Below are 24,383 nucleotides of genomic sequence, written 5' to 3'. Positions count from 1 at the left end.
TATGAAGAATTTTATAAAGATTTCATATATATATACTATTTTATTCTATAAACGCTACTTCACTTTTGATAGGGATGTAGAGGATATTATATAAGTGTCTAAATTCCGGCATTTCCCGAGCGAGAGCGAGTGTGACGTCATCCTGACCTCACGTCACAATAAGATTCGAATGTCGTCAACAATGCTGCCGGATGTCGGAAACAAGACACCGTTGTCTGAGTTGTCTTCTGACGTGCTATGACCCTAGGGCACGTATGATTTTTGAATCCCGATATGTTTGCCTTCGTAGGTATCGAGTCAGAGTTAACCATCTGGAGAAGCTGCTTGGATAATTGCTATCATTATCAAAAGAATAGTCTGAAAATCTAATGGTGACGTAGCAAAGGCATTTTACCAGTTTTGGCAACTTTGGAAATATAAATTGCGTAACAAGTTTGCGAGAACACTTGCCAAGCTGGATCAGTTTCGATATCTGTGCTTGTAGAGTAATGTAGACCTCTGTGGCTTAGAACCTTTTCCACAAATTAAAACAGTTGTATTTTGATAAAGGGCAGTTACTCTAGCGGACAGAGCGATGGATTGTCGCGAAAGGTATGTGTAGGCAATTGTTGTTTCGCATATATGTAGTTACGCCACTGTAAAAGAAACAGATTCAGTTGGAACTATATTGGCCACTGTCACTGTCCGACTGACACACCATGTACCTTCTGACGTGACATATTAATGCGCACATTCTTGAAAGGAAAACTTGCAATGTTTAGGTAATGTTTGCGAGCGATGGGAAGAGGTTTTCAAGCATAGAATTGAAGCATGACATTAAATGATAATATGATTATCACGCTTCTGGGTTTAGGGATGATAAATATCCTGTATTAGGATCCCCAAACACACTCGCGTGATAACCACCATTGATTTAAATATAACTTCTTTGATAGGCATAGGCATAGGTTACGCAAAGTAGATGACACCTTTGTTATCCTACATCCCAACAATGACCCCAGAATCCTACTGGACCACCTGAATTCCCCAAACCCACGAATGCAGTTCACCATTGAGGAAGAAACTTATCGTCAGCCCCGTTCGTTGATGTACTTGCACAGAAAGACAACAACTCCCCACCACTGTTTACCGGAAACAACCCCCCACAGATCAATACTTTCACTATTCCTCCAACCATCCACCTCAAGTCAAGAAATGAATTATTTCAACCCTACCGAGACGACCTCACAACAAATGTTCAACGAAGCAACATCTTACCACTGAACTAAGCAACCTCAAACAAGTATTTACACAGTATAACCTCTACCTGAAGCAGCTAGTACCACAGACGATACAGAACATCACCAAGAAACCTCCCCGTCAACAGTCTGCACCCTTTGTGATCAGCGTCCCCTACTTTGGAACAGTTAGCCACTCTTAAAGAAATAAGCCAACATTGATGTCGTTTTCAAAAGAAGTCACACCATTCAGAACAATAAAAGCCACGGGGAAACCACCATCCAGCCACAAACTAGAACCACCAGGAGCAGTGTACCACATCCCGTGCAACTATGGACAAGCTTACATTGCAGAAACATCTAGGCACCTCAAAACCCGAATTAAAGAACATCAAAGCTCAGTCTCTAAAGATGACTCTAAATCAGCTCTATCAGAGCATATCCGTGACAACCCAAGCCACAGCATTCAGTAGGATAAAGTCAAAGCCCTATCCACCAACCTCAAAAACTCAGAAAACTACAACAAGCCATCAGCATCAAAAGACTCCAACCGTCGATCAACCGTGACCAAGGCTATACAAACCTCCGGCTTACCATCAAGTCATCAAAGACGCCAATCAGTCATAATTCTGTTGTTTATATTACTGGCTTCACTCGTTCACCGGTAATGTCATGACTACCCTTTTGTGTACATAACAGTCTTCTCCAATCTAGTATAACTACATCTCATATCTACTCTACTGTATAAACATTGCCTCCTACCTGTATATATATACTTGTCAACCTTACTCTGTATATCACTTGCTTGATAACGGTGTTAGAACAACAAAAAAACACAAACACTAAATCCACAGCTACGCCCACCCCGCAAGCCCAAACACAACCCTCCACACCGCAAGCCACCCCTATGGAAACCCAAACAGCTAATTCTAACTTAACTGATGAAGAAGAGTACTCCACAACAGAAGAAACAATCGAAGCTACTCCAACTAAAACAAATGAAACTACCTTCAAAAACCTAAATAGTCTCACTTTACTCCTAGCTTACATGCATAGTCAAAACTCACCAAACGCAAGCATGAAATCCTTCCACAAAGTAGCATTCAATCTAAACTTAACCAATCTCCCCTTCTTCCTCTGTAACCTCCACCAAAAGAACTCACCAAGTAAAATAAAAATAAAACGAAAATTACCAAACACCCGACCCCAATAATGGAAGGACTAAATATTTTTCAGTGGAACGCCAACGGACTCACCTCCCACGGCAATGAACAAAAAGCTAAATTTAAACGAGATAAAGGCCCAAATATTGCTTGTATTCAGGAAACTAAATTCTCCAAAAAATCCGAATTCACACTACCGAACTATAACTCAGTTAGAACAGATAGAGCTAAACCAAAAACAGGTAGAGCCGCAGGAGGACTGATTATATACATCAGGGAAGATATAAACTACGAAGAAATAAAGAACGACACGCCAAAGCTAGAAGCTAACGGCATTCAAATCACATTAAATAACAAAAAGATAAACATCATTAATATATACCACTGGGTAGAACAAAAAGTCCAACCTGAGGATCTAAATAAGCTACTCCAAATAAGCAACAAATCCACTATATTCCTAGGAGACTTTAACGCTCACCATCCTACCTGGAGCATAAATGATAAAATAGATAATCATGGCAAACTAATATCCGAATGGATAGAAACAAACGACCAAGTACTCCTAAATAACAACCAACCCACGAGGTACGATAAGATTAACCAAAAAATGTCGGCTATCGACCTAACTATATGCACCGCAGATCTAGCCCAAAGTACTCAATGGGAAGTACACGATGTCCCACTAGGTAGTGATCACGTCCCCATAAACATAACCATAGGAAATACAAACGTACCAATACAAACAGAAAATCAAGAACCAAAATTCCGTTATAACCAAGCTAACTGGGACCAATTTCAAGTGATCTGCAATCAGGCTAATTTAAACGAATTAGAAAATAATGATCCAGAAATCTACTGTAAAAACCTAACTGATTACATAATAAAAGCAGCCAAAACCTCCATCCCTTTTAAAACAACTAAAACAGGCAAACCAACAGTACCTTGGTGGAACGAGGAAATAGAACAAACTAGACGTAAACGTAAATCAGCCTTCAATAAAGCCAAACGCGACTATAAACATCTAAAAATAGCTCACGAACTAAACCACCAAGTTCAAAGTCTAGTCAAAATATCTATAACCAGAAACTGGAAAAATTTTTGTGAAGAAATAAATAACCGTACAGACGCCAGAACGGTCTTGCGCAAAATCCACGCCATTAGAGGCTTAAAACGTCATAAAAAAACACCTAACATTAATAATTCAACAAACCCCGCTGAAAAGGCAAATAACCTCGCCAACCACTTTTCGGCCGTAAGCAGTAACAACAACTTTAGCCAAAAATTTCAAGATAAACTTAAAACAGAAAACAAATCCACCAAAGAACCAAATAATTGACAACCTAGAAATAAACCACCCTTACACAATGGAGGAGCTACTCTACGTCATCCAAAACAGGAAAAAGGGCACAGCCTCAGGATTGGACCTAACTTCCTACCAAATAATTTAAAAAATCCCCCCTAAACTACTCCAAGCACTACTTAAATTATACAATCTCATCTATCAAAACGGACAAGTACCTACTCCCTGGAAACAGGCCTTAGTCATACCAATCCCTAAACCTAATAAACCAGCTAATCAGGCTAACTCCTATAGACCAATTTCCTTAACTTCAAACTTATGTAAAGTAATGGAATCTATGGCTAAAAACAGACTACAACATTACCTAACTCAAAATAACATCATAAACCCAGATCAAAGTGGTTTCACTCCTGGCCGCTCAACCTTAGATAACCTCGCCCGTTTAGAGCAGGACATTAAAACAGGACAACTCAGCAAACAATATACTACAGGCATCTTCTTAGACTTCTCCAAAGCTTTCGACATGGTATGGCACGACGGGCTAATACAAAAACTACAAAAAATAGGACTTAAAGGTCAAATAATAAACTACATCCAAGACTTCCTAAACAATCGTAAAATAACCGTGGGTATAGACCAAACGCTATCGGACCAATGTCCCCTAGAAAATGGCACTCCCCAGGGCAGTATCCTCAGCCCCACACTCTTCAATATAATGATAAACGATCTATTCGAGGGCCTATCCCCTAAAATAAACACATCTAAATTCGCGGATGATGGAGCCCTCTGGATCTGCACAAAAAGGATTAAAATGGCCCAAAACCTACTTCAAAAATCTCTAAACAAAATACAGCAATGGGCTGACAAATGGGACTTCTCCCTTAACTCGGAAAAAACTACAGGAATAGTATTTAAACACAAAAACATGAAACCCGCCTCCCCAAAACTCCAGCTAAACAACAAACCAATCCAATTCCTAAAACAAACCGAATTCTTAGGACTAATTTTCGATGAACATCTCTCCTGGGACGCTCACATAAATAATCTAATAACTAAATGTAGCAAAGATCTAAATACGCTAAGATGCCTCACTGGCTCAAACTGGGGGGCCTCCAAAGACACCCTCCTCTCACTCTATATATCACTAATTAGATCTAAAATAGACTACGGATGTGCCATATACGACACCCTAAACCAATCCCTAAGCAAAAAACTAGACTCAATCCAATATCAGGCTCTAAAACTAATAACACGCACTCAACATGGCACCTCCTACACTTGACTCCAGGCCTTAACAGGAGAAATGCCACTAAGTCTACGTAGGGAACAATTAACCCTAAATTTCTGGGCCGCGTTTCAATCCAACCCCCTAATTCAAAGCCTAATAAACAAAAATATAAGCCAAAAAACCCAAGCCCTAGCTCGAAAACACCCTCTACTTACTCCAATATCCCAAAGAATAACCAATTACGTAAATGAACACCAAATAAACAATCTTAAACAAAACTGTAAAAAATCAAATATCTTCACCCCAAAACTTAAAACACCCAAAATAGACATAACACTAGCTAGCACAATAAATAAACAAACCGACCCAAACATAGCCAAAACCACCACACTAGCATACATACATGAAAATTGGCCAAATTGGTGTCACATTTACACAGACGGATCCTCAGATCCGATCTCCAAACACACAGGTTTCGGAGTCCACATCACACAACCAACTAAAGCCACACAATCCTACCGACTCCCAAACAATCAATCAATATTCACGACCGAACTAATGGGCATGGCCTCAGCCCTTCATAATCAACAATCTAAAAAACAACAAAAAATCCTAATACTTACCGACTCGCTGAGTGGACTACAAGCCCTCCAAAATAAAAACACCAAAAACCGCCCTGAACTAATAAATCAGATACTAAAAAGCTCAAACGATTTAACTAAGGCAGGCAAACAAATAGTATTCATTTGGATCCCCGCCCACGTAGGAATATACGGCAATGAAAACGCCGATAAAGCAGCTAAACTATCCCTTTAAATCCCAGAAATAAGCTTAAACCTACCCATCCCCAAATCAGAAATTAAAAGTGTTAACAAACAAAAAATCACCAAAAAATGGCATAACCTATATCAAAACTCAAATAGCCAAATCAAAAAGGTTCTCAAAAAAAACCTAACCAAACCAAAAATTCTACATCCGTCCAAAAATATCGACAGAGTAATTACTAAACTCCAAACAGGACATACCAACCTAAATAACCACCTCAAAATAATAAGAAAACACGCTACAGGAACCTGCCCACATTGCAAACAACAAGAAACCCCAGAACACGCACTCATACACTGCACCCACTACCTAACACACCGAACTACACTACAAACCACCCTAAATCTAAATAAGGCTCTTACTCTAGAAGCAATCCTAAACCCACAACATAAAATAGAAAAATTCAAAGCCTTAGGCGTATACTTAATCAAAACAGGACTAATAAATCGCATTTAAAACCCCAATAAACTACCAAAACCAGACCACATAATCAAACTAACAAACTTCCATACTCAGGTCCCTTAGTTCGTCCCCCAAACCCTCTTGGCATTTTTTCAAAATTTCAAAATTTCCGAAATTCTATATAAGCAACCACTAAAACACCCCTACTGGATTGCCAGACAACTTTTTCCCCTTTTCGGAAACACATTAAATGGCTTGGCCGGGCCCGTGTGCGAAATACGCTGCAGTCGGAAAGCGCATGTAAAATCTCCAATATAAGTAAGTAAGTAAGTACACCGAAACGTCGCTCCTAATTGTAATAAAGAAGTTGTTCATCCATATATCTTATCCTATTTAAATATACCCCAAACATGAGAATCGGTTCTGTAAAGGATAGAGATAGAAGGGATATCCCTATCAGAAGTGGAGTATTTTAATAGTAAGGAACCAGTCTTCACATTTTTTTATATTTTCCATGTTGAAAAACAAGGTAATTCAAAACAGTCTTTTGGTTGTTTGAGACTCTCCCTCCGTCGTATCTCCCCTCCACCCTCCCAGGCCCTGAAACTTAAATCTCCATTTTGCTAATCAACTGAACATATCGATCTCAGCTTCAAACGATCTTACCAGTCCCCAGCTACAACAAAGACAAGTTTTCATTTTGAAAAATTCAAAATGGCCGCTGCAGCAGCTTATTATAATAAAGAAAACAAGCCTTCGCGTCAACCTATTCTCAGAAGCCATTGGACATGTTTTTGAAATTTTGTAAGATCCTTTTTACTAATATGATTTATTTAAAGATTTAATCTTTCAGAAATGTTAAGATGTTAACTTGTTAGATACAGGGTTTTGTAATCAGTTGAAAATGCAATAATTAGAAGGTAAAATCATAATAGAAAAGAACATTTGGATTTATTTGTTCTGCATGCTTTCTAGATTCAGCATGTCCTCGGGGTTCTACATGCTCTCCAGATTCTACAAGCTTTCTAGGTTTTCCATACTCTCTAGGTTATTCAATGTCATCCTCTCTAGGTTCTACACCTTTTCTAGGTTCTCCATTGTTCTACATGCTTTCTTGGCTCTACATGTTCTCTATGTTCTACATACTTTCTAGGTTCTACATTCTCTACAGGTTGTACATGCCCTCTACGCTCTACATGTTTTCAAGGTTCTACATAAGCTTTCTAGGTTCTACATGCTTTCTAGGTTCTACATGTTATCTAGGTTCAACATGTTATCTATCTATCTATCATACTTTCTAGTTTCTACATTCTCTACAGGTTTTACATGCCCTCTACGCTCTACATGTTTTCAAGGTTCTACATAAGCTTTCTAGGTTCTACATGCTTTCTAGGTTCTACATGTTATCTAGGTTCCACATATCCTCTAGGTTCTACATGTTATCTAGGCTCTACATGCTTTCTAGGTTCTACATTCTCTAGAGGTTTTACATGCCCTCTACGCTCTACATGTTTTCAAGTTCTACATGCTCTCAAGGGTCTACATGCTTTCTAGGTTCTGCATGCTCCCAAGGCTCTACATGCTTTCTAGGTTCTACATGCGTTCTAGGTTCTACATGCTTTTTAGGTTTTACATGCTCTCTAGGTTCTACATGCTCTTAGGGTTCTACATGCTCTCAAGATCTCAAGATCCTACATCCTTTCTAGGTTCTACATATTTTCTAGGTTCTAAATGTTTTCTAGGGTCTACATACTTTCTGGGTTTTACGTGTTTTCAGGTCCTACATACTTTCAAGGTTCTACATGTTATCTAGGTTCTACATGCTTTCTAGCTTCTACATGATCATTACGTTCTACATGTTTTCTAAGATCAACATGTTCTCTAGGTTCTACATACTGTCTAGGTTCTACACGCCCTCTAGGTTCTACATGCTCTCAAGGCTCTACATGCTTTCTAGATTCTACATACTTTCAAGGTTCTACATGCTTTCTTGGTTCTACGTGCTTTGTAGGCTCTATATGTTTTCAAGGTTTTACATACTTTCTAGGTTCTACATTGATTTGGATTTTTTTGTTTAACCCTGCTCTCTTTAATATTCAAGCTATATTGTGCCTGTCTGTAAATAATTAAATCCGGGCCATACAATCCAGTGATTGATATTGTGAGCATGGAACCAGTCCTCCAAGGTACGATGACACGCAATCAAGCAAGTCTCCGAGCCTGATTATACCGATCTATTAGGTCGCTCCTTACGCTCTGAATATGTTGGTAGAGATCCGGCAATTATTTAGATTGATGTTCACTTTGTCTCATCGCGATGTGATAGTGGGCCGCCTCTGTTGTCTTGAGGTAGAACGTCCGGCCGGAGAGCGGAAGGTCCGGGGTTCGATCCCCTCCGCGTCATACCAAAAGACGTTAAAATATGGTACTTGTTGTCACCCGGTCTGGCATTAGGGGGCTAAAACAAGAACTGGTCGGCGGGGAGTCTGTATACTGTGTCTGAGTGGGGTATTAATGGTAAACTGCGGCATGGTATCTCAGTGAGCTAGCACTATAAATCGGCATCAGTCAGGACTAGTACAAGCAGCCACAAACACAAACATGCATGCACGTCGCTATATAAGTGCAATAATCTTGGACGCGACGTAAAAAAAACCAATTCATCTTACCCCATTTCATAGTGATTCATAAACACCTAGTTACATCACTATTTGATAGTATTTCAGTTTCAGAGAGTTCTTAAGATTATGAAAATGGTTTTGACGCTTTTATTAAATATCAATTATTAAAATGACCAATAACAAGTTTGACCAGCTAAAGGTGTTTCAAATTTCAAATTGCTTGCATGTCCTTGAACGTGATAACATGGTATGATTTTGCATGCTTTCTTTGTTCTACATGTTCTCTAGGTTCTACATGCTATCTAAGTTTTACATGTCCTCAAGGTTCTACATGCTCTTCAGTTTCTACATGCTCTCTGGGGCGGTCGGAGAGCCTAGTAGTTAAAGCGTTCGATCGTCACGCCGAAGACCCGGGTTCGATTCCCGACATGGGTACAATGTGTGAAACCCATTTCTGGCGTCCCCCGCCGTGATATTGCTGGAATATTGCTAAAAGCGGCGTAAAACCAAAATCACTCACTCACTCACTCACTACATGCTCTCTAGATTCTACATGCTCCCTAGGTACTACATGCTCTCTGAGTTCTACAAGCTTTTTAGGTTCTACAAGCTCTCTGTTTTCCACATGCTTTCTAGATTCAACATGCCCTCGGGGTTCTACATGCTCTCCAGCTTTCTAGGTTTTCCATACTCTCTAGGTTCTTCAATGTCATCCTCTCTAGGTTCAACACCTTTTCTAGGTTCTACATGCTCTCTAGGTTCTACACCTTTTCTAGGTTCAACATTGACTTTTTGTTCTACATGCTTTCTTGGCTCTACATGCTCTAGAGATTTAACATGCCCTCTACGCTCTACATGCTTTCTAGGTTCTACATGTTATCTAGGTTCTACATGTTATCAAGGTTCTACATGCTTTCTATGTTCTACATGTTATCTAGGTTCTACATGTTATCTAGGTTCTACATGTTATCAAGGTTCTACATGCTTTCTACTCTCTACATGTGATCTAGGTTCTACATGCTTTCTAGGTTCTACGTGTTATCTAGGTTCTACATGCTTTCTAGGTTCTACATGTTATCTAGGCTCTACATGCTTTCTAGGTTCTACATGCTATCTAGGTTCTACATGCTTTCTAGGTTCTACATGTTCATTACGTTCTACACGCTTTCTAGGATCAACATGTTCTCTAGGTTCTACATACTGTCTAGGTTCTACACGCCCACTAGGTTCTACATGCTGTCAAGACTCTACATGCTTTCTTTATTCTACATACTTTCGAGGTGCTACATGCTCTCTAGGTTTTACATGCTCTCTAGGTTCTACATGCTTTTTAGGTTCTACATGCTCTAAAGGCTCTACATGCTTTCTAGATTATACATACGTTCTAGGTTCTACATGCTCTCAAGGCTCTACATGCTTTCTAGATTCTACATACTTTCGAGGTTCTACATGCTCTCAAGGTTTAACATGCTCTCTAGGTTCTACATGCTATTTAGGTTCTACATGCTCTCAAGATCTCAAGATTCTACATCCTTTCTAGGTTCTACAAGGATTCAAGATTCTACATACTTTCTAGGTTCTACATGTTTTCTAGGCTCTATATGTTTTCAAGGTTTTACATACTTTCTATGTTCAACATGCGCTCAAGGTTCTACACATGCTTTCTAGGTTCTACATGCGTCCTAGACTTTACGTTTTCATAACGTTCTACATGCTTTCTAGGTACAACATGTATTCTAGGTTTTTTATGCTCTCAAGGTTCTACATGCTCTCAAGGTTCTACAGGCTCTCTATTTTCCAAATGCTTTCTAGGTTCTACATGCTTTCTAGGTTCAATATGCTTTCTAGGTTCTACTTGTTAACTACGTTCTACGTGTTTTCTAGGTTCTACATGCTCTCTGTTTTCCACATGCTTTCTAGGTTCTACATGCTTCCAGGTCCAACATGCTTTCTAGATTCTACATGCTCTTTCGCTTGTACATGCTTTCTAGGTTCTACATGTTCTGGAGGTTCTACATGCTTTCTAGGTTATCCATACTCTCTAGGTTCTTCATTGCCATGCTCTCTAGGTGCTACATGTTTTCTAGGTTCTACATGTTCTCTACATTCTACATGCTTTCTAGGCTCTACATGCTCTCTTGGTTCTATATGTTCTCTACATTCTACATGCTTTCTGTGTTCTTCTTGCTCTCTAGGTTCTTCATGTTCTCTGGGTTCTTCTAGGCTCTACATGTTCTCTACATACTAATGCTTTCTAGGTTCTATATGTTCTCTACATTCTAAATGTTCTCTAGGTTCTGCTTGCTTTCAAGGTTCTTCACGTTCTCTAGGTTCTTCATGCTCTCTTGTTTTTGCATGCTTTCTAGCTTCTAAATGCTTTTACGTTCTACATGATCTCTAGGTTCTACACGTTCTCTAGGTTCCCCATGTTTTCCAGGTTCTACATGCTTTCTAGGTTCTCCGTGCTCTCTAGGTTCTCCATGCTCTCTAGGTTCTCCATGCTCTCTAGGTTTTCCATGCTCTCTAGGTTCTGACATGTTCTCTAGTTCTACATGCTTTGTAGGTTCTACATGTTCTCTAGGTCCCACGTGCTCTCATGCTTCTACATGCCCTCACGTTTGTACATGCTTTCTAGGTTCTACATGCTCTCTATTTTCGACATGCATCCTAGGTTCAACATGCTTTCAAGGTCACATGCTCTCTCGGTTCTACATGCTTTTTAGGTTGTACATGTTGTCTAGATTCTACATGTTCTCTAGGTTCAACATGTTCTCCAGGTTCTGCGTACTCTCTAGGTTCTACATGCTTCCTAGGTTTTACATTCTCTCCAGGTTTTACATGTTTTCTAGGTTCTACATGCCTTCTACGTTCTAGATGTTCTCTGCATTCTACATGTTTTTCCAGGTTATACATGCCCTCAAGGTTCCACATGCTCTCTGGATTCTACATGCTTTCTAGGTTCTACATGTTCTCTACGTTCTACATGCTTACTAAGTTCTACATGCTCTCTACGTTCTACATGCTTTCTAGGTTCTACATGCTTTCTGGGTTCGGGTAGCCTAGTGTTTAAAGCGTTCGCTCGTACGCCGAAGACCCGGGTTCGATTCCCGACATGGGTACAACGTGTGAAGCCCATTTCGGGTGTCCCCCGCCGTGATATTGCTGGAATATTGCTAAAAGCGACATAAAACCATACTCACTCTTTCACTCACTCTAGGTTCTACATGCTCGCCAGGTTCTACATGCTCTTTACGTTCTACATGCTCTCTACGTTCTACATGCTTTCTTTGTCCTACATGCTCTCTACGTTCTACATGCTTTCTTTGTCCTACATGCTCTCTACGTTCTACATGCTTTCTTTGTCCTACATGCTCTCTTCGTTTTATATCCTTTCTGCGTTCTACATGCTCTCTAGGTTCCATATGCTCTCTACGCTCGCTCCTCGACATACACACCCACCAACAATCTCACACATTCTACGACGACGTTAATATGCCCCACATTGATCTTCTAGACACCCAGAAAATAGCTGTCAATGCGACTGTCGCGGATACATCAGTGGGAACCATCTCGTTGTGTGGTAATACTGAATCCGCTACGCTGGTAAAGGTCAGCATCCGATGCAGTGGAAACGGGATCATCCCCGTGGGTAACATCATCATCATCTCTGTTACTTATCCGACAGTGCCAACGGCAACTGTATGTGACATAATGGTGTATGGCCGACAGATCCTCCCATCAGCAGGTAAATCATTATATTTTTTATATTTTTAGATTTCAAATTAGTTCTTAAACTTTTAAAGACATTCTCTCCGCTCATAGGTAGTTACTAATGACTTTTGGTGCCTAATTAAACCAAGGCCACGATTTTGCCGCGCACTAGTACTTCTTTGGTGGTCGTGAGGACAAATGTTTCCATTGTTCTGAAGTTTTGACTCTGGTGATGGACACAGATTTCTTCCTGGATGTATCAAGATTTATCAAAACACAGCGTGAGAGAGGATGAAGTATATCTCTCTAAGACTGACGTTTGAATGTCTTAAGTTGTATAGACAGAGCACAGTGTGGCAGAGAGAGGATGAAGGATATCTCTCTAAGACTGACGTTTGAATGTCTTAACTTGTATAGGCACAGTACGGTGTGGCAGAGAGAGGATGAAGGATATCTGTGTGAGACTGACGTTTGAATGTCTTAACTTGTATAGACACAGCGTGGTATGGCAGTGGGAAGATGAAGGATATCTCTCTAAGACTGACGTTTGAATGTCTTATCTTGTATAGACTGAGCACGGTGTGGCAGATAGAGGATGAAGGATATCTCTCTAAGACTGACGTTTGAATGTCTTAACTTGTATAGACACAGCACGGCGTGGCAGAGAGAGGATGAAGTATATCTCTCTAAGACTGACGTTTGAATGTCTTAACTAGTATAGGCACAGCACGGTGTGGCAGAGAGAGGATGAAGGATATCTCCCTGAGGCTTACGTTTGAATGTCTTAAGTTGTATAGACAGAGCACAGTGTGGCAGAGAGAGGATGAAGGATATCTCTCTAAGACTTACGTTTGAATGTCTTAACTAGTATGGACAGAGCACAGTGTGGCAGAGAGAGGATGAAGTATATCTCTCTAAGACCTACGTTTGAATGTCTTATCTTGTATAGACTGAGCACGGTGTGGCACAGAGAGGATGAAGGATATGTCTCTAAGACTGACGTTTGAATGTCTGAACTTGTATAGGCACAGCACGGTGTGGCAGATAGAGGATGAAGTATATCTCTCTAAGACTGACGTTTGAATGTCTTAACTTGTATAGACACAGCACGGTGTGGCAGATAGAGGATGAAGTATATCTCTCTAAGACCCACGTTTAAATGTTTTAACTTGTATAGACATATCGTGGTGTGGCAGAGAGAGGATGAAGGATATCTCTTTGAGACTGACGTTTGAATATCATATCTTGTATTGACACAGCACAGTGTGAAAATCCGCCAACCCTTTACGGACTTCGCTTGGAATCCCTGACTTTCTATTCGGACTCAAGTAGGGCTGTATATACCTGTGAAGAGGGATTCTATCACCAGTCTGGGGCGGGTGACGCCGACTGCAGCAGTAATGGCACGTGGTCTCTCCCCTCTATCAAATGTTCCAGTAAGTCATTGTGTAAATGTTAGCATGTAATTATATAATTGTGACATATACGTGAGTTAAAGACAATATTTTTTGCAGTCGGAATTCTGTAGCAATGTGATGCATGTATTGTAATATAGTTAGTGAAGTAATGTACATTTAGAGTGTTACTCGAGTGCCATCAAGTACTGTGTTTCCACGTCGAAGGAAACGTGAATTTCGTTTAATCAATGACGCACACACGGGCGCAATATTCATCGTGGCGCATAATCTACTCGTCATGAGCACTTATGGTTTTTGCCAGGAAACGAAGTGTGTCGACGTCGTCATGAACATATGATGCCAGCTTAACTGGCTTTGTTTGATGTGTTTAAATCAAACTCGTTTTTATGCTTTTACTGTTGAATATTCATTGAATGACGTTACCATGACCTTGTATTTCTAGACGAGGACAACATTATCAGCAACGGCACTAATCCGTATGTGGCGAAGAACTCGTCTACCTGCCCACAAGAATCAGTAATCTTTGAGTTTGTCAATACAACGAGCTACGAAGTGGCCAGCGTAACGATCTTCTTCAACGGTAAGTATGATGTGTGTTGAACTATCAGCGTTACGTTGTTCTTACGTGGTAGGTGTGATGTGTGTTGGACTGTCAGCGTAACGATGTTCTTCAGTGGTAAGTGTGATTAGTGTTGGACTGTCAGCGTGACGATGTTCTTCAGTGGTAAGTGTGGTGTGTGTTGGAATGTCAGCGTTACGTTGTTCTTCAGTGGTAAGTGTGATAAGTGTTGGACTGTTAGCGTTACGTTGTTCTTCATTTGTAGGTGTGATGTGTGTTGGACTGTCAGCATTACGATGTTCTTCAGTGGTAAGTGTGATAAGTGTTGGACTGTCAGCGTTACGATGTTCTTCAGTGGTAAGTGGGATTAGTGTTGGACTGTCAGCGTTACGATGTTCTTCAGTGGTAAGTGTGATTAGTGTTGGACTGTCAGCGTTACGATGTTCTTCAGTGGTAAGTGTGATTAGTGTTGGACTGTCAGCGTTTCGAGTTTCTTCAGAGGTAAGTGTGATCAGTGTTGGACTGTCAGCGTTACGATGTTCTTCAGTGGTAAGTGTGATTAGTGTTGGGCTGTCAGCGTTACGATGTTCTTCAGTGGTAAGTGTGATGTGTGTTCGACCGTCAGTGTTACGATGTTCTTCAGTGGTAGGTGTGATGTGTGCTGGACTGTCAGCGTTACGATGTTCTTCAGTGGTAAGTGTGATTAGTGTTGGACTGTCAGTGTTACGATGTTCTTCAGTGGTAGGTGTGATTAGTGTTAGACTGTCAGTGTTACGATGTTCTTCAGTGGTAAGTGTGATGTCTGTTGGACTGTCAGTGTTACGATGTTCTTCAGTGGTAAGTGTGATCAGTGTTGGACTGTCAGCGTTACGATGTTCTTCAGTGGTAAGTGTGATCAGTGTTGGACTGTCAGCGTTACGATGTTCTTCAGTGGTAGGTGTGATGTGTGTTGGACTGTCAGCGTTACGATGTTCTTCAGTGGTAGGTGTGATTAGTGTTGGACTGTCAGCGTTGAGATGTTCTTCAGTGGTAGGTGTGGTCAGTGTTGGACTGTCAGCGTTACGATGTTCTTCAGTGGTAGGTGTGGTCAGTATTTGACTGTCAGCGTTACGATGTTCTTCAGTGGTAAGTGTGATTAGTGTTGGACTGTCAGCGTTACGATGTTCTTCAGTGGTAGGTGTGATTAGTGTTGGACTGTCAGCGTTACGATGTTCTTCAGTGGTAGGTGTGATTAGTGTTGGACTGTCAGCGTTACGATGTTCTTCAGTGGTTAGTTAGATTAGTGTTGGACTGTCAGAGTTACGATGTTCTTCAGTGGTAGGTGTGATCAGTGTTAGACTGTCAGCGTTACGATGTTCTTCAGTGGTAAGTGTGATGTATGTTGGACTGTCAGCGTTACGATGTTCTTCAGTGGTAAGTGTGATTAGTGTTGGACTGTCAGCGTTACGTTGTTCTTCAGTGGTAAGTGTGATCAGTTTTGGACTGTCAGCGTTACGATGTTCTTCAGTGGTAAGTGTGATTAGTGTTGGACTGTCAGCGTTACGTTGTTATTCAGTGGTAGGTGTGATTAGTGTTGGACTGTCAGCGTTACGATGTTCTTCAGTGGTAGGTGTGATCAGTGTTGGACTGTCAGCGTTACGATGTTCTTCAGTGGTAGGTGTGATCAGTGTTGGACTGTCAGCGTTACGATGTTCTTCAGTGGTAGGTGTGATTAGTGTTGGACTGTCAGAGTTACGATGTTCTTCAGTGGTAGGTGTGATCAGTGTTGGACTGTCAGCGTTACGATGTTCTTCAGTGGTAGGTGTGATTAGTGTTGGACTGTCAGCGTTACGATGTTCTTCAGTGGTAAGTGTGATCAGTGTTGGACTGTCAGCGTTACGATGTTCTTCAGTGGTAAGTGTGATCAGTGTTGGACTGTCAGCGTTACGATGTTCTTCAGTGGTAAGTGTGATTAGTGTTGGACTGTCAGCGTTACGATGTTCTTCAGTGGTAGGTGTGATTAGTGTTGGACTGTCAGCGTTACGATGTTCTTCAGTGGTAAGTGTGATGTATGTTGGAATGTCAGCGTTACGATGTTCTTCAGTGTTAGGTGTGATGTGTGTTGGACTGTCAGCGTTACGATGTTCTTCAGTGTTAGGTGTGATGTGTGTTGGGCTGTCGGCGTTACGATGTTCTTCAGTGGTAAGTGTGATTAGTGTTGGACTGTCAGCGTTACGATGTTCTTCAGTGGTAAGTGTGATGTGTGTCGGACTGCCAGCGTGACGTTGTTCTTCAGTGGTAAGTGTGATGTATGTTGGAATGTCAGCGTTACGATGTTATACAGTGGTAGGCGTGATCAGTGTTAGACTGTCAGCGTTACGATGTTCTTCAGTGGTAAGTATAAAAGTTTACTTTGGAATTTTTCTACGACTCCCTGACTGTCCAATGTATAAATTATATATCGACTCAAACCTAAATAAATGCCTTGGGACATTTCGCCTCCATTGACTGAATCCGGTTCGAATCACATGACGTTAAAGGTACTCTCCTCTGTCATGCTTGGAAGAAACTGGGCGATCTGAGCAATTCTCAACTCCCCTTGGCTTTAGTATTTTCCTCTTCTCGTATACACAGGAACACATAGTTTCTAGCAAAGGTAAATATATAGCAGTCTTCATGTTTTTTACGGGATTGCTTCAGAATATCAAAAAAAAACGTAACAGTGTTGAATGTACGTCTGTGGGGAAGTATCCCCCAGCACGTAGCAGTGTTAAATGTACGGTTGTGATGAAGTATCCCCCAGCACGTAGCAGTGTTGAGAATGTACGGCTGTGATGAAGTACGCCCCAAAACGTAGCTGTGTTGAATGTACGGCTGTGATGAAGTATCTTCCAGAACGTAGCAGTGTTGAATGTACGGCTGTGATGAAGTATCCCCAAGCACGTAGCAGTGTTGAATGTGAGGCTGTGATGAAGTATCCCACAGAACGTAGCAATGTTGAATGTACGGCTGTGATGAAGTATCCCACAGAACGTAGCAGTGTTGAATGTACGGCTGTGATAAAGTATCCCACAGAACGTAGCAGTGTTGAATGTACGACTGTGATGAAGTACCCCACAGAATGTAGAAGTGTTGAATGTACGGCTGTGATGAAGAATCACACAGAACGTAGCAGTGTTGAATGTACGGCTGTGATGAAGTATCCCACAGAACGTAGCAGTGTTGAATGTACGGCTGTGATGAAGTATCCCACAGAACGTAGCAGTGTTGAATGTACGGCTGTGATAAAGTATCCCACAGAACGTAGCAGTGTTGAATGTACGACTGTGATGAAGTACCCCACAGAATGTAGAAGTGTTGAATGAACGGCTGTGATGAAGAATCACACAGAACGTAGCAGTGTTGAATGTACGGCTGTGATGAGGTATACCACAGAACGTAGCAGTGTTGAATGTACGGTTGTGATGAAGTACCCACAGAACGTAGCGGTGTTGAATGTACGGCTGTGATGAAGTACCCCCAGAATGTAGAAGTGTTGAATGTACGGCTGTGATGAAGTATCCCACAGAACGTAGCAGTGTTGAATGTACGACTGTGATGAAGTATCCCACAGAACGTAGCAGTGTTGAATGTACGACTGTGATGAAGTACCCCCAGAATGTAGCGGTGTTGAATGTACGGCTGTGATGAAGTATCCCACAGAACGTAGCAGTGTTGAATGTACGGCTGTGATGAAGTTTCCCACAGAACGTAGCAGTGTTGAATGTACGGCTGTGATGAAGTACCCCACAGAATGAAGCAGTGTTGAATGTACGACTGTGATGAAGTACCCCACAGAATGTAGCAGTGTCGAATGTACGGCTGTGATGAGGAACCCACAGAACGTAGCGGTGTTGAATGTACGGCTGTGGTGAAGAACCCACAGAACGTAGCAGTGTTGAATGTACGGCTCTGATGAAGAACCCACAGAACGTAGCAGTGTTGAATGTACGGCTGTGGTGAAGAATCCACAGAATGTAGCAGTGTTGAATGTACGGCTGTGATGAAGAACCCACAGAACGTAGCGGTGTTGAATGTACGGCTGTGATGAAGTATCCCACAGAACGTAGCGGTGTTGAATGTACGGCTGTGATGAGGAACCCACAGAACGTAGCGGTGTTGAATGTACGGCTGTGGTGAAGAACCCACAGAACGTAGCAGCGTTGAATGTACGGCTGTGATGAAGAACCCACAGAACGTAGCAGTGTTGAATGTACGACTGTGATGAAGAACCCACAGAACGTAGCGGTGTTGAATGTACGGCTGTGATGAAGAACCCACAGAACGTAGCGGTGTTGAATGTACGGCTGTGATGAAGAACCCACAGAACGTAGCTGTGTTGAATGTACGGCTGTGATGAAGAACCCACAGAACGTAGCAGTGTTGAATGTACGGCTGTGATGAAGAACCCACAGAACGTAGCAGTGTTGAATGTACGGCTGTGATGAAGAACCCACAGAACGTAGCGGTGTTGAATGTACGGCTGTGATGAAGAACCCACAGAACGTAGCAGTGTTGAATGTACGGCTGTGATGAAGAACCCACAGAACGTAGCGGTGTTGAATGTACGGCTGTGATGAAGAACCCACAGAACGTAGCAGTGTTGAATGTACGGCTGTGATGAAGAACCCACAGAACGTAGCAGTGTTGAACGTACGGCTGTGATGAAGAACCCACAGAAGAGTCATCGTGATTTGTTGTTGTTTTCAAACTCATGAGGACATCTGTACTAAGTGAGTTGTTTTGTTTTCGAAAAGAAGTCCAGATGACGAATACAATGTAGGTATCATAATTTTCTGGATATAAAGGATCGTGAATAATGGTCTCCCGGCTGATGAATAGGTCAAGTGTATGTATCATAATAGGCTGGAGATATAATAAGGTTAATGAACTGTTCAAGCATCTATTGCTAAGCATCACTTATTCGTGCAACAGTCTATAAAACGTAATCTGTGGCTGAGTTATTTTGTGTGAAAAAACATTGATTGGTTCAATAAGGACTGCATGGGGTAAAAAATGAATTTGCAGCCTCGTGACACCACGTGTTCAAAATTTAAATTTGTGCCGAAAAAACAATATTTATTGGAAATCAGTAGCAAAAAAAAACACACTTTTGTATATTAAATTATAAAAAACTAAAACCATGTTGAAATATTCTTTGAGTGCTGGCTAGGCGCCAATACAGTTCATATGTTGGATATTATATCGCTATCTTAGGATATTTTCAATTGGAAATCAAACAACATAAAATCAACTGAGAGGTAAAATTTCTTTTGCTACTCAGTATTGATACACAGCGCCCATCATAAACCGCATCAGGTCAGGAGGTCTGGCTTAACTGTATCCAAAGGCTGCATTACTCACCAGGCCCTATTACCTTGTTATCTATCACGTTGTTATCCTTTACCGTGTTATCCATCACGTTGTCATCCTTTGCCTTGTTATCAAGACATTGTTTTCATTTACCTTGTTATCAATCACGTTGTTATCCTTTACCTTATTCTCATTTCATTGTTTTCCTTTACCTTATTATCCATGACACTGTTTTCCTTTACCTTGTTATCCATCACGTTGTTATCCTTTACCTTGTTATCCATGACATTGTTATCTTTTACCTTGTTATCCATCACGTTGTTATCCTTTCCCGTGTTATCCATGACATTGTTATCCTTTACCTTGTTATCCATCACGTTGTTATCCTTTCCCGTCTTATCCATCACATTGTTATCCTTTACCTTGTTATCAATCACGTTGTTATCCTTTACCTTATTATCCACGACGTTGTTTTCCTTTGCCTTGTTATCCATCACGTTGTTATCCTTTACCTTATTCTCATTACATTGTTTTCATTTACCTTATTATCCATGACACTGTTTTCCTTTACCTTGTTATCCATCACGTTGTTATCCTTTACCTTGTCATCCATGACGTCGTTATCCTTTACCTTGTTATCCATCACGTTGTTATCCTTTACCTTGTTATCCATGACATTGTTATCCTTTACCTTGTTATCCATCACGTTGTTATCCTTTACCGTGTTATCCATCACGTTGTTATCCTTTACCTTGTTATCAATCACGTTGTTATCCTTTACCTTATTATCCACGACGTTGTTTTCCTTTGCCTTGTTATCCATCACGTTGTCATCCTTTACCTTGTTATCCATCACGTTGTTATCCTTAACCTTGTTATCCATCAAGTTGTTATCCTTTACCTTGTTATCAATCACGTTGTCATCCTTTACCTTGTTATCAATCACGTTGTTATCCTTTACCTTATTATCCACGACGTTGTTTTCCTTTGCCTTGTTATCCATCACGTTGTCATCCTTTACCTTGTTATCCATCACGTTGTTATCCTTAACCTTGTTATCCATGACGTTGTTATCCTTTACCTTATTATCCACGACGTTGTTTTCCTTTGCCTTGTTATCCATCACGTTGTTATCCTTTACCTTGTTATCCATCACGTTGTTACCCTTAACCTTGTTATCCATGACGTCGTTATCCTTTACCTTGTTATCCATCACGTTGTTATCCTTTACCTTGTTATCCATCACGTTGTTATCCTTTACCTTGTTATCCATGACGTTGTTATTCTTTACCTTGTTTTCCATCACGTTGTTATCCTTTACCTTGTTATCCATCACGTTGTTATCCTTAACCTTGTTATCCATGACGTCGTTATCCTGTACCTTGTTATCCATCACGTTGTTATCCTTTACCTTGTTATCCATCACGTTGCTATCCTTTACCTTGTTATCCATGACATTGTTTTCCTTTACCTTGTTATCCGTGACATTGTTTTCCTTTACCTTCTTATCTATCACGTTGTTAACCTGGTGCCATCACTATTTGATAACGATCCATAAACACGTGCTCATGATATAGTCGGAATCGTACTGTCGACCCTGCTATTGGCAAATATTTCTTATGAATCAGGTGTTTTTTCACTTTTATTTGCCGAATCATCTATGTTTCAACCACAGATAAGAATCTCTTATGTTCATGAATCGGCTCCAATAATTAGAAAAAAAAGGCTCCCGAAATTTGTTTGACTAAACTTTGAGCGTATCTCTTTTTCAAGTTGTCCATGTTTGGACAAGGAAAACCGCTTGTTCAATACTTCAATAACACGCACACGTCCGGTAACTTTCATAATCAGTTCAAAACAGTTGTTTCATAGCTACTGGAATTTTGACAATTCCGTAGGGTCATAAATGGACATAAGGGGACATAGAGGTCCGCCAAGGGATCGTATGATACGCAGCCCTCTGTATATCAGTCTAGCCCGTCACAAGCTCGTAAACCACAAGTAAGATTACCTGTATTTTGACAGAATCCGTGACGTCAGATTTCACAGTCGAGGCCGAAGTGGTTGACATCAAGCAGACCCCGACATCGAGCAGTGCGTGTGCATCCGATACATTGAGAACGTCACCCTCTACCACCTCACTCCCCAAACCTATCACTCTCTACTGTGAAACATTTCCCGTTGGTCAGTTCCTAAGTCTCAAGTTCAACAGCTCCATACCTCAGGCCCTGGTGGAGGTGCGCGCCACTGGACGACAATACACGGACGGTAGGTGCAAACTACTGATGCACCACTTATCGAGTGAGTGAGTGAGTGAGTGAGGGAGGGATGGATGGAGGGAGGGAGTGAGGGATGAGTTGGGTGGGTGTTTGGGTGAGTGAGTGAGTGAGTGAGTGGGTGAGCGAGCGAGGGAGGGAGTGAGGGAGTGAGTTGGGTGGGTGTTTGGGTGAGTGAGTGAGTAAGTGAGTGAGTGAGGGAGGGAGGGAGGGAGTTGGGTGGGTGGGTGGTTGGGTGGTTGGTTGGGTAGTTGGGTGAGTGGTAGATATAGTAAAATGAAACAATCGGATGGTCTTTAACTTCTTTTGAGGAGCATACACAAGATGATATCCTGGTAACTGAATATTTTCCCCTAGCCCTGGAGTGTATGCAGACGAAGGAAGGCTGGGACTACAAGGGCAAGGTCAACATTTCAGTGTCGGGGTCACCCTGCCAGCGGTGGGACAGTCTGCCATCCTCCCAGGCCATCCCTGATGCAATGTTCAGTGCAGGTGCACCAGAGAACTACTGCCGCTCGCCAGCAGGATCCGAATCTGTGACGGGCACAGTTGTCCGCCCTTGGTGTTACATAAACATCATCAATGTCACGTGGGAATACTGCCCGATTGGAAAATGCAGTGAGTCACGTGTTGTCCATATTTGTATTTGACTGACATTTTCATTAGCGGGTTTGCATTCGTGACCAACTCGTGTTATTCCGGGACAAGCCAATTAGCGACTCGTGCCCCTCTCATGGCCTTTTTGCGACTGGGTTCCGTACGTCTAAGCGCAATCGGGCATAGTTAAAAGAATTGTCAACTCGTTGCGTAATGATTCACGTATATTTCCCTTATGTCATATCTACTCCAGATGCTATTTAAAACACATCGGAACTTACGGTATTTATACAGTTTAGTTGAAAATATTTAACAGTATATAGGGTTTATTTTAAGATGGAAGACAAAAATTATTCCCGAGGGATTCTTTGACCGAACTACTTTAAGTTTGTCGTATTGTCGAACATAACATTCATCGATAGGTCACGGAAAGGAGCGAGTGGTGACGAATGGCGGGTTCGTTGATCATCGGGAATAATTTGTGATTGGAGGCTATGCAGCTTTATGTCACAGAGATGACTCTAACATGGCATTGACATGGTGTTTTAATGGTGTATTCTGATTTTATTTATGTGCTCTTGAAGGATCAGATGATCTATCCACAATACGACCCTAGTGCTGAGACGACCTAACTCTCATACTATATATAAAACAGGTGGGGTGAGGTGAAATTGGGCTAAACGTCGCGTCAAAGAGTATTGTACAGATTATAGCGACGTGAATACCCCATTCAGACACAGTATACTGACTGCGAGCCTACCAGTCCTTGTTTTCGCCCCTTAATGCCGAGCGCAAGGCAGGGTACTATCTTTAAACGTCTGTTGGTATGACCAGGGATCCTACCGCTAGCTTTCCTATAATGCAGACTTAATACTGTCGTAGCGCCTTGCTCACTTTGAGAAACTGCGTCCTTGAAAAACACACGCACGCACGCACGCACGCACGCACGCACGCACACACACGCACACGCACGCACGCACGCACGCACGCACACACAAACAGATACACACACACGCACACAGATACACACACACACATACACACACACACAGATACACACCCACGCGCATACACAGATACACACACACACACACACACACACACACACACACACACACACACGCACAAACAGATACACACACACTATGCTTGTCGTAAGAGGCGGCTAACTGGATCGAGAGGTCAGGATCGCTGACTTGGTTGATGCATGTCCTTGTATCCAAGTTGCGTGGATCGATGCTCATGATGTCAATCACTTGTCTGGACCAGACTCGATTATTTACAGACCGCCGTCATATAGCTGGAATATTGCCGAGTGCGGCGTAAACAACAAACACCACCTCTTACACACACACACACACACACACACACACACACACACACACACACACTCATACTCATACACACGCCGACACACACACACACACACACACACACTCATACTCATACACACGCCGACACACACACACACACACACACACACACACACACACACACACACACACACACACACACACACTCATACTCATACACACGCACGCACACACACGCACGCACACACACACACACACACACACACACACACACACACACACACACACACACACACACACACACACACACACGATGCCACGCTATCAACCAAGTCACTGAGCCTGACCACCCGATCCATTAAGTCGCCTCTGAACCGTTAAGGTTCATCCATTGCTAAATTATAAACCATGTTAAGTGTGTC

The 24,383-nt window shown here is 41.7% G+C and overlaps 1 protein-coding gene across 1 annotated transcript in view; it reads left to right on the top strand.

Annotated features, from left to right (window-relative positions):
- LOC124123526 overlaps window positions 1–24,383 on the top strand; it is a 43,997-nt gene that overhangs the window by 10,058 nt on the left and 9,556 nt on the right. The window contains exons 5-9 of the mRNA XM_048399051.1: window positions 12,271–12,501; window positions 13,727–13,903; window positions 14,328–14,465; window positions 21,801–22,043; window positions 22,409–22,669. Coding sequence (XP_048255008.1) covers window positions 12,271–12,501; window positions 13,727–13,903; window positions 14,328–14,465; window positions 21,801–22,043; window positions 22,409–22,669 — 1,050 coding nt within the window. The remainder of the gene's footprint in view (window positions 1–12,270; window positions 12,502–13,726; window positions 13,904–14,327; window positions 14,466–21,800; window positions 22,044–22,408; window positions 22,670–24,383) is intronic.

The sequence above is a fragment of the Haliotis rufescens genome, unplaced genomic scaffold, assembly GCF_023055435.1.
Source record: "Haliotis rufescens isolate VD_foot unplaced genomic scaffold, xgHalRufe1.0.p SCAF_19, whole genome shotgun sequence".
Taxonomy (NCBI): domain Eukaryota; kingdom Metazoa; phylum Mollusca; class Gastropoda; order Lepetellida; family Haliotidae; genus Haliotis; species Haliotis rufescens.
This window is presented reverse-complemented; position numbering and strand designations above follow the sequence as displayed.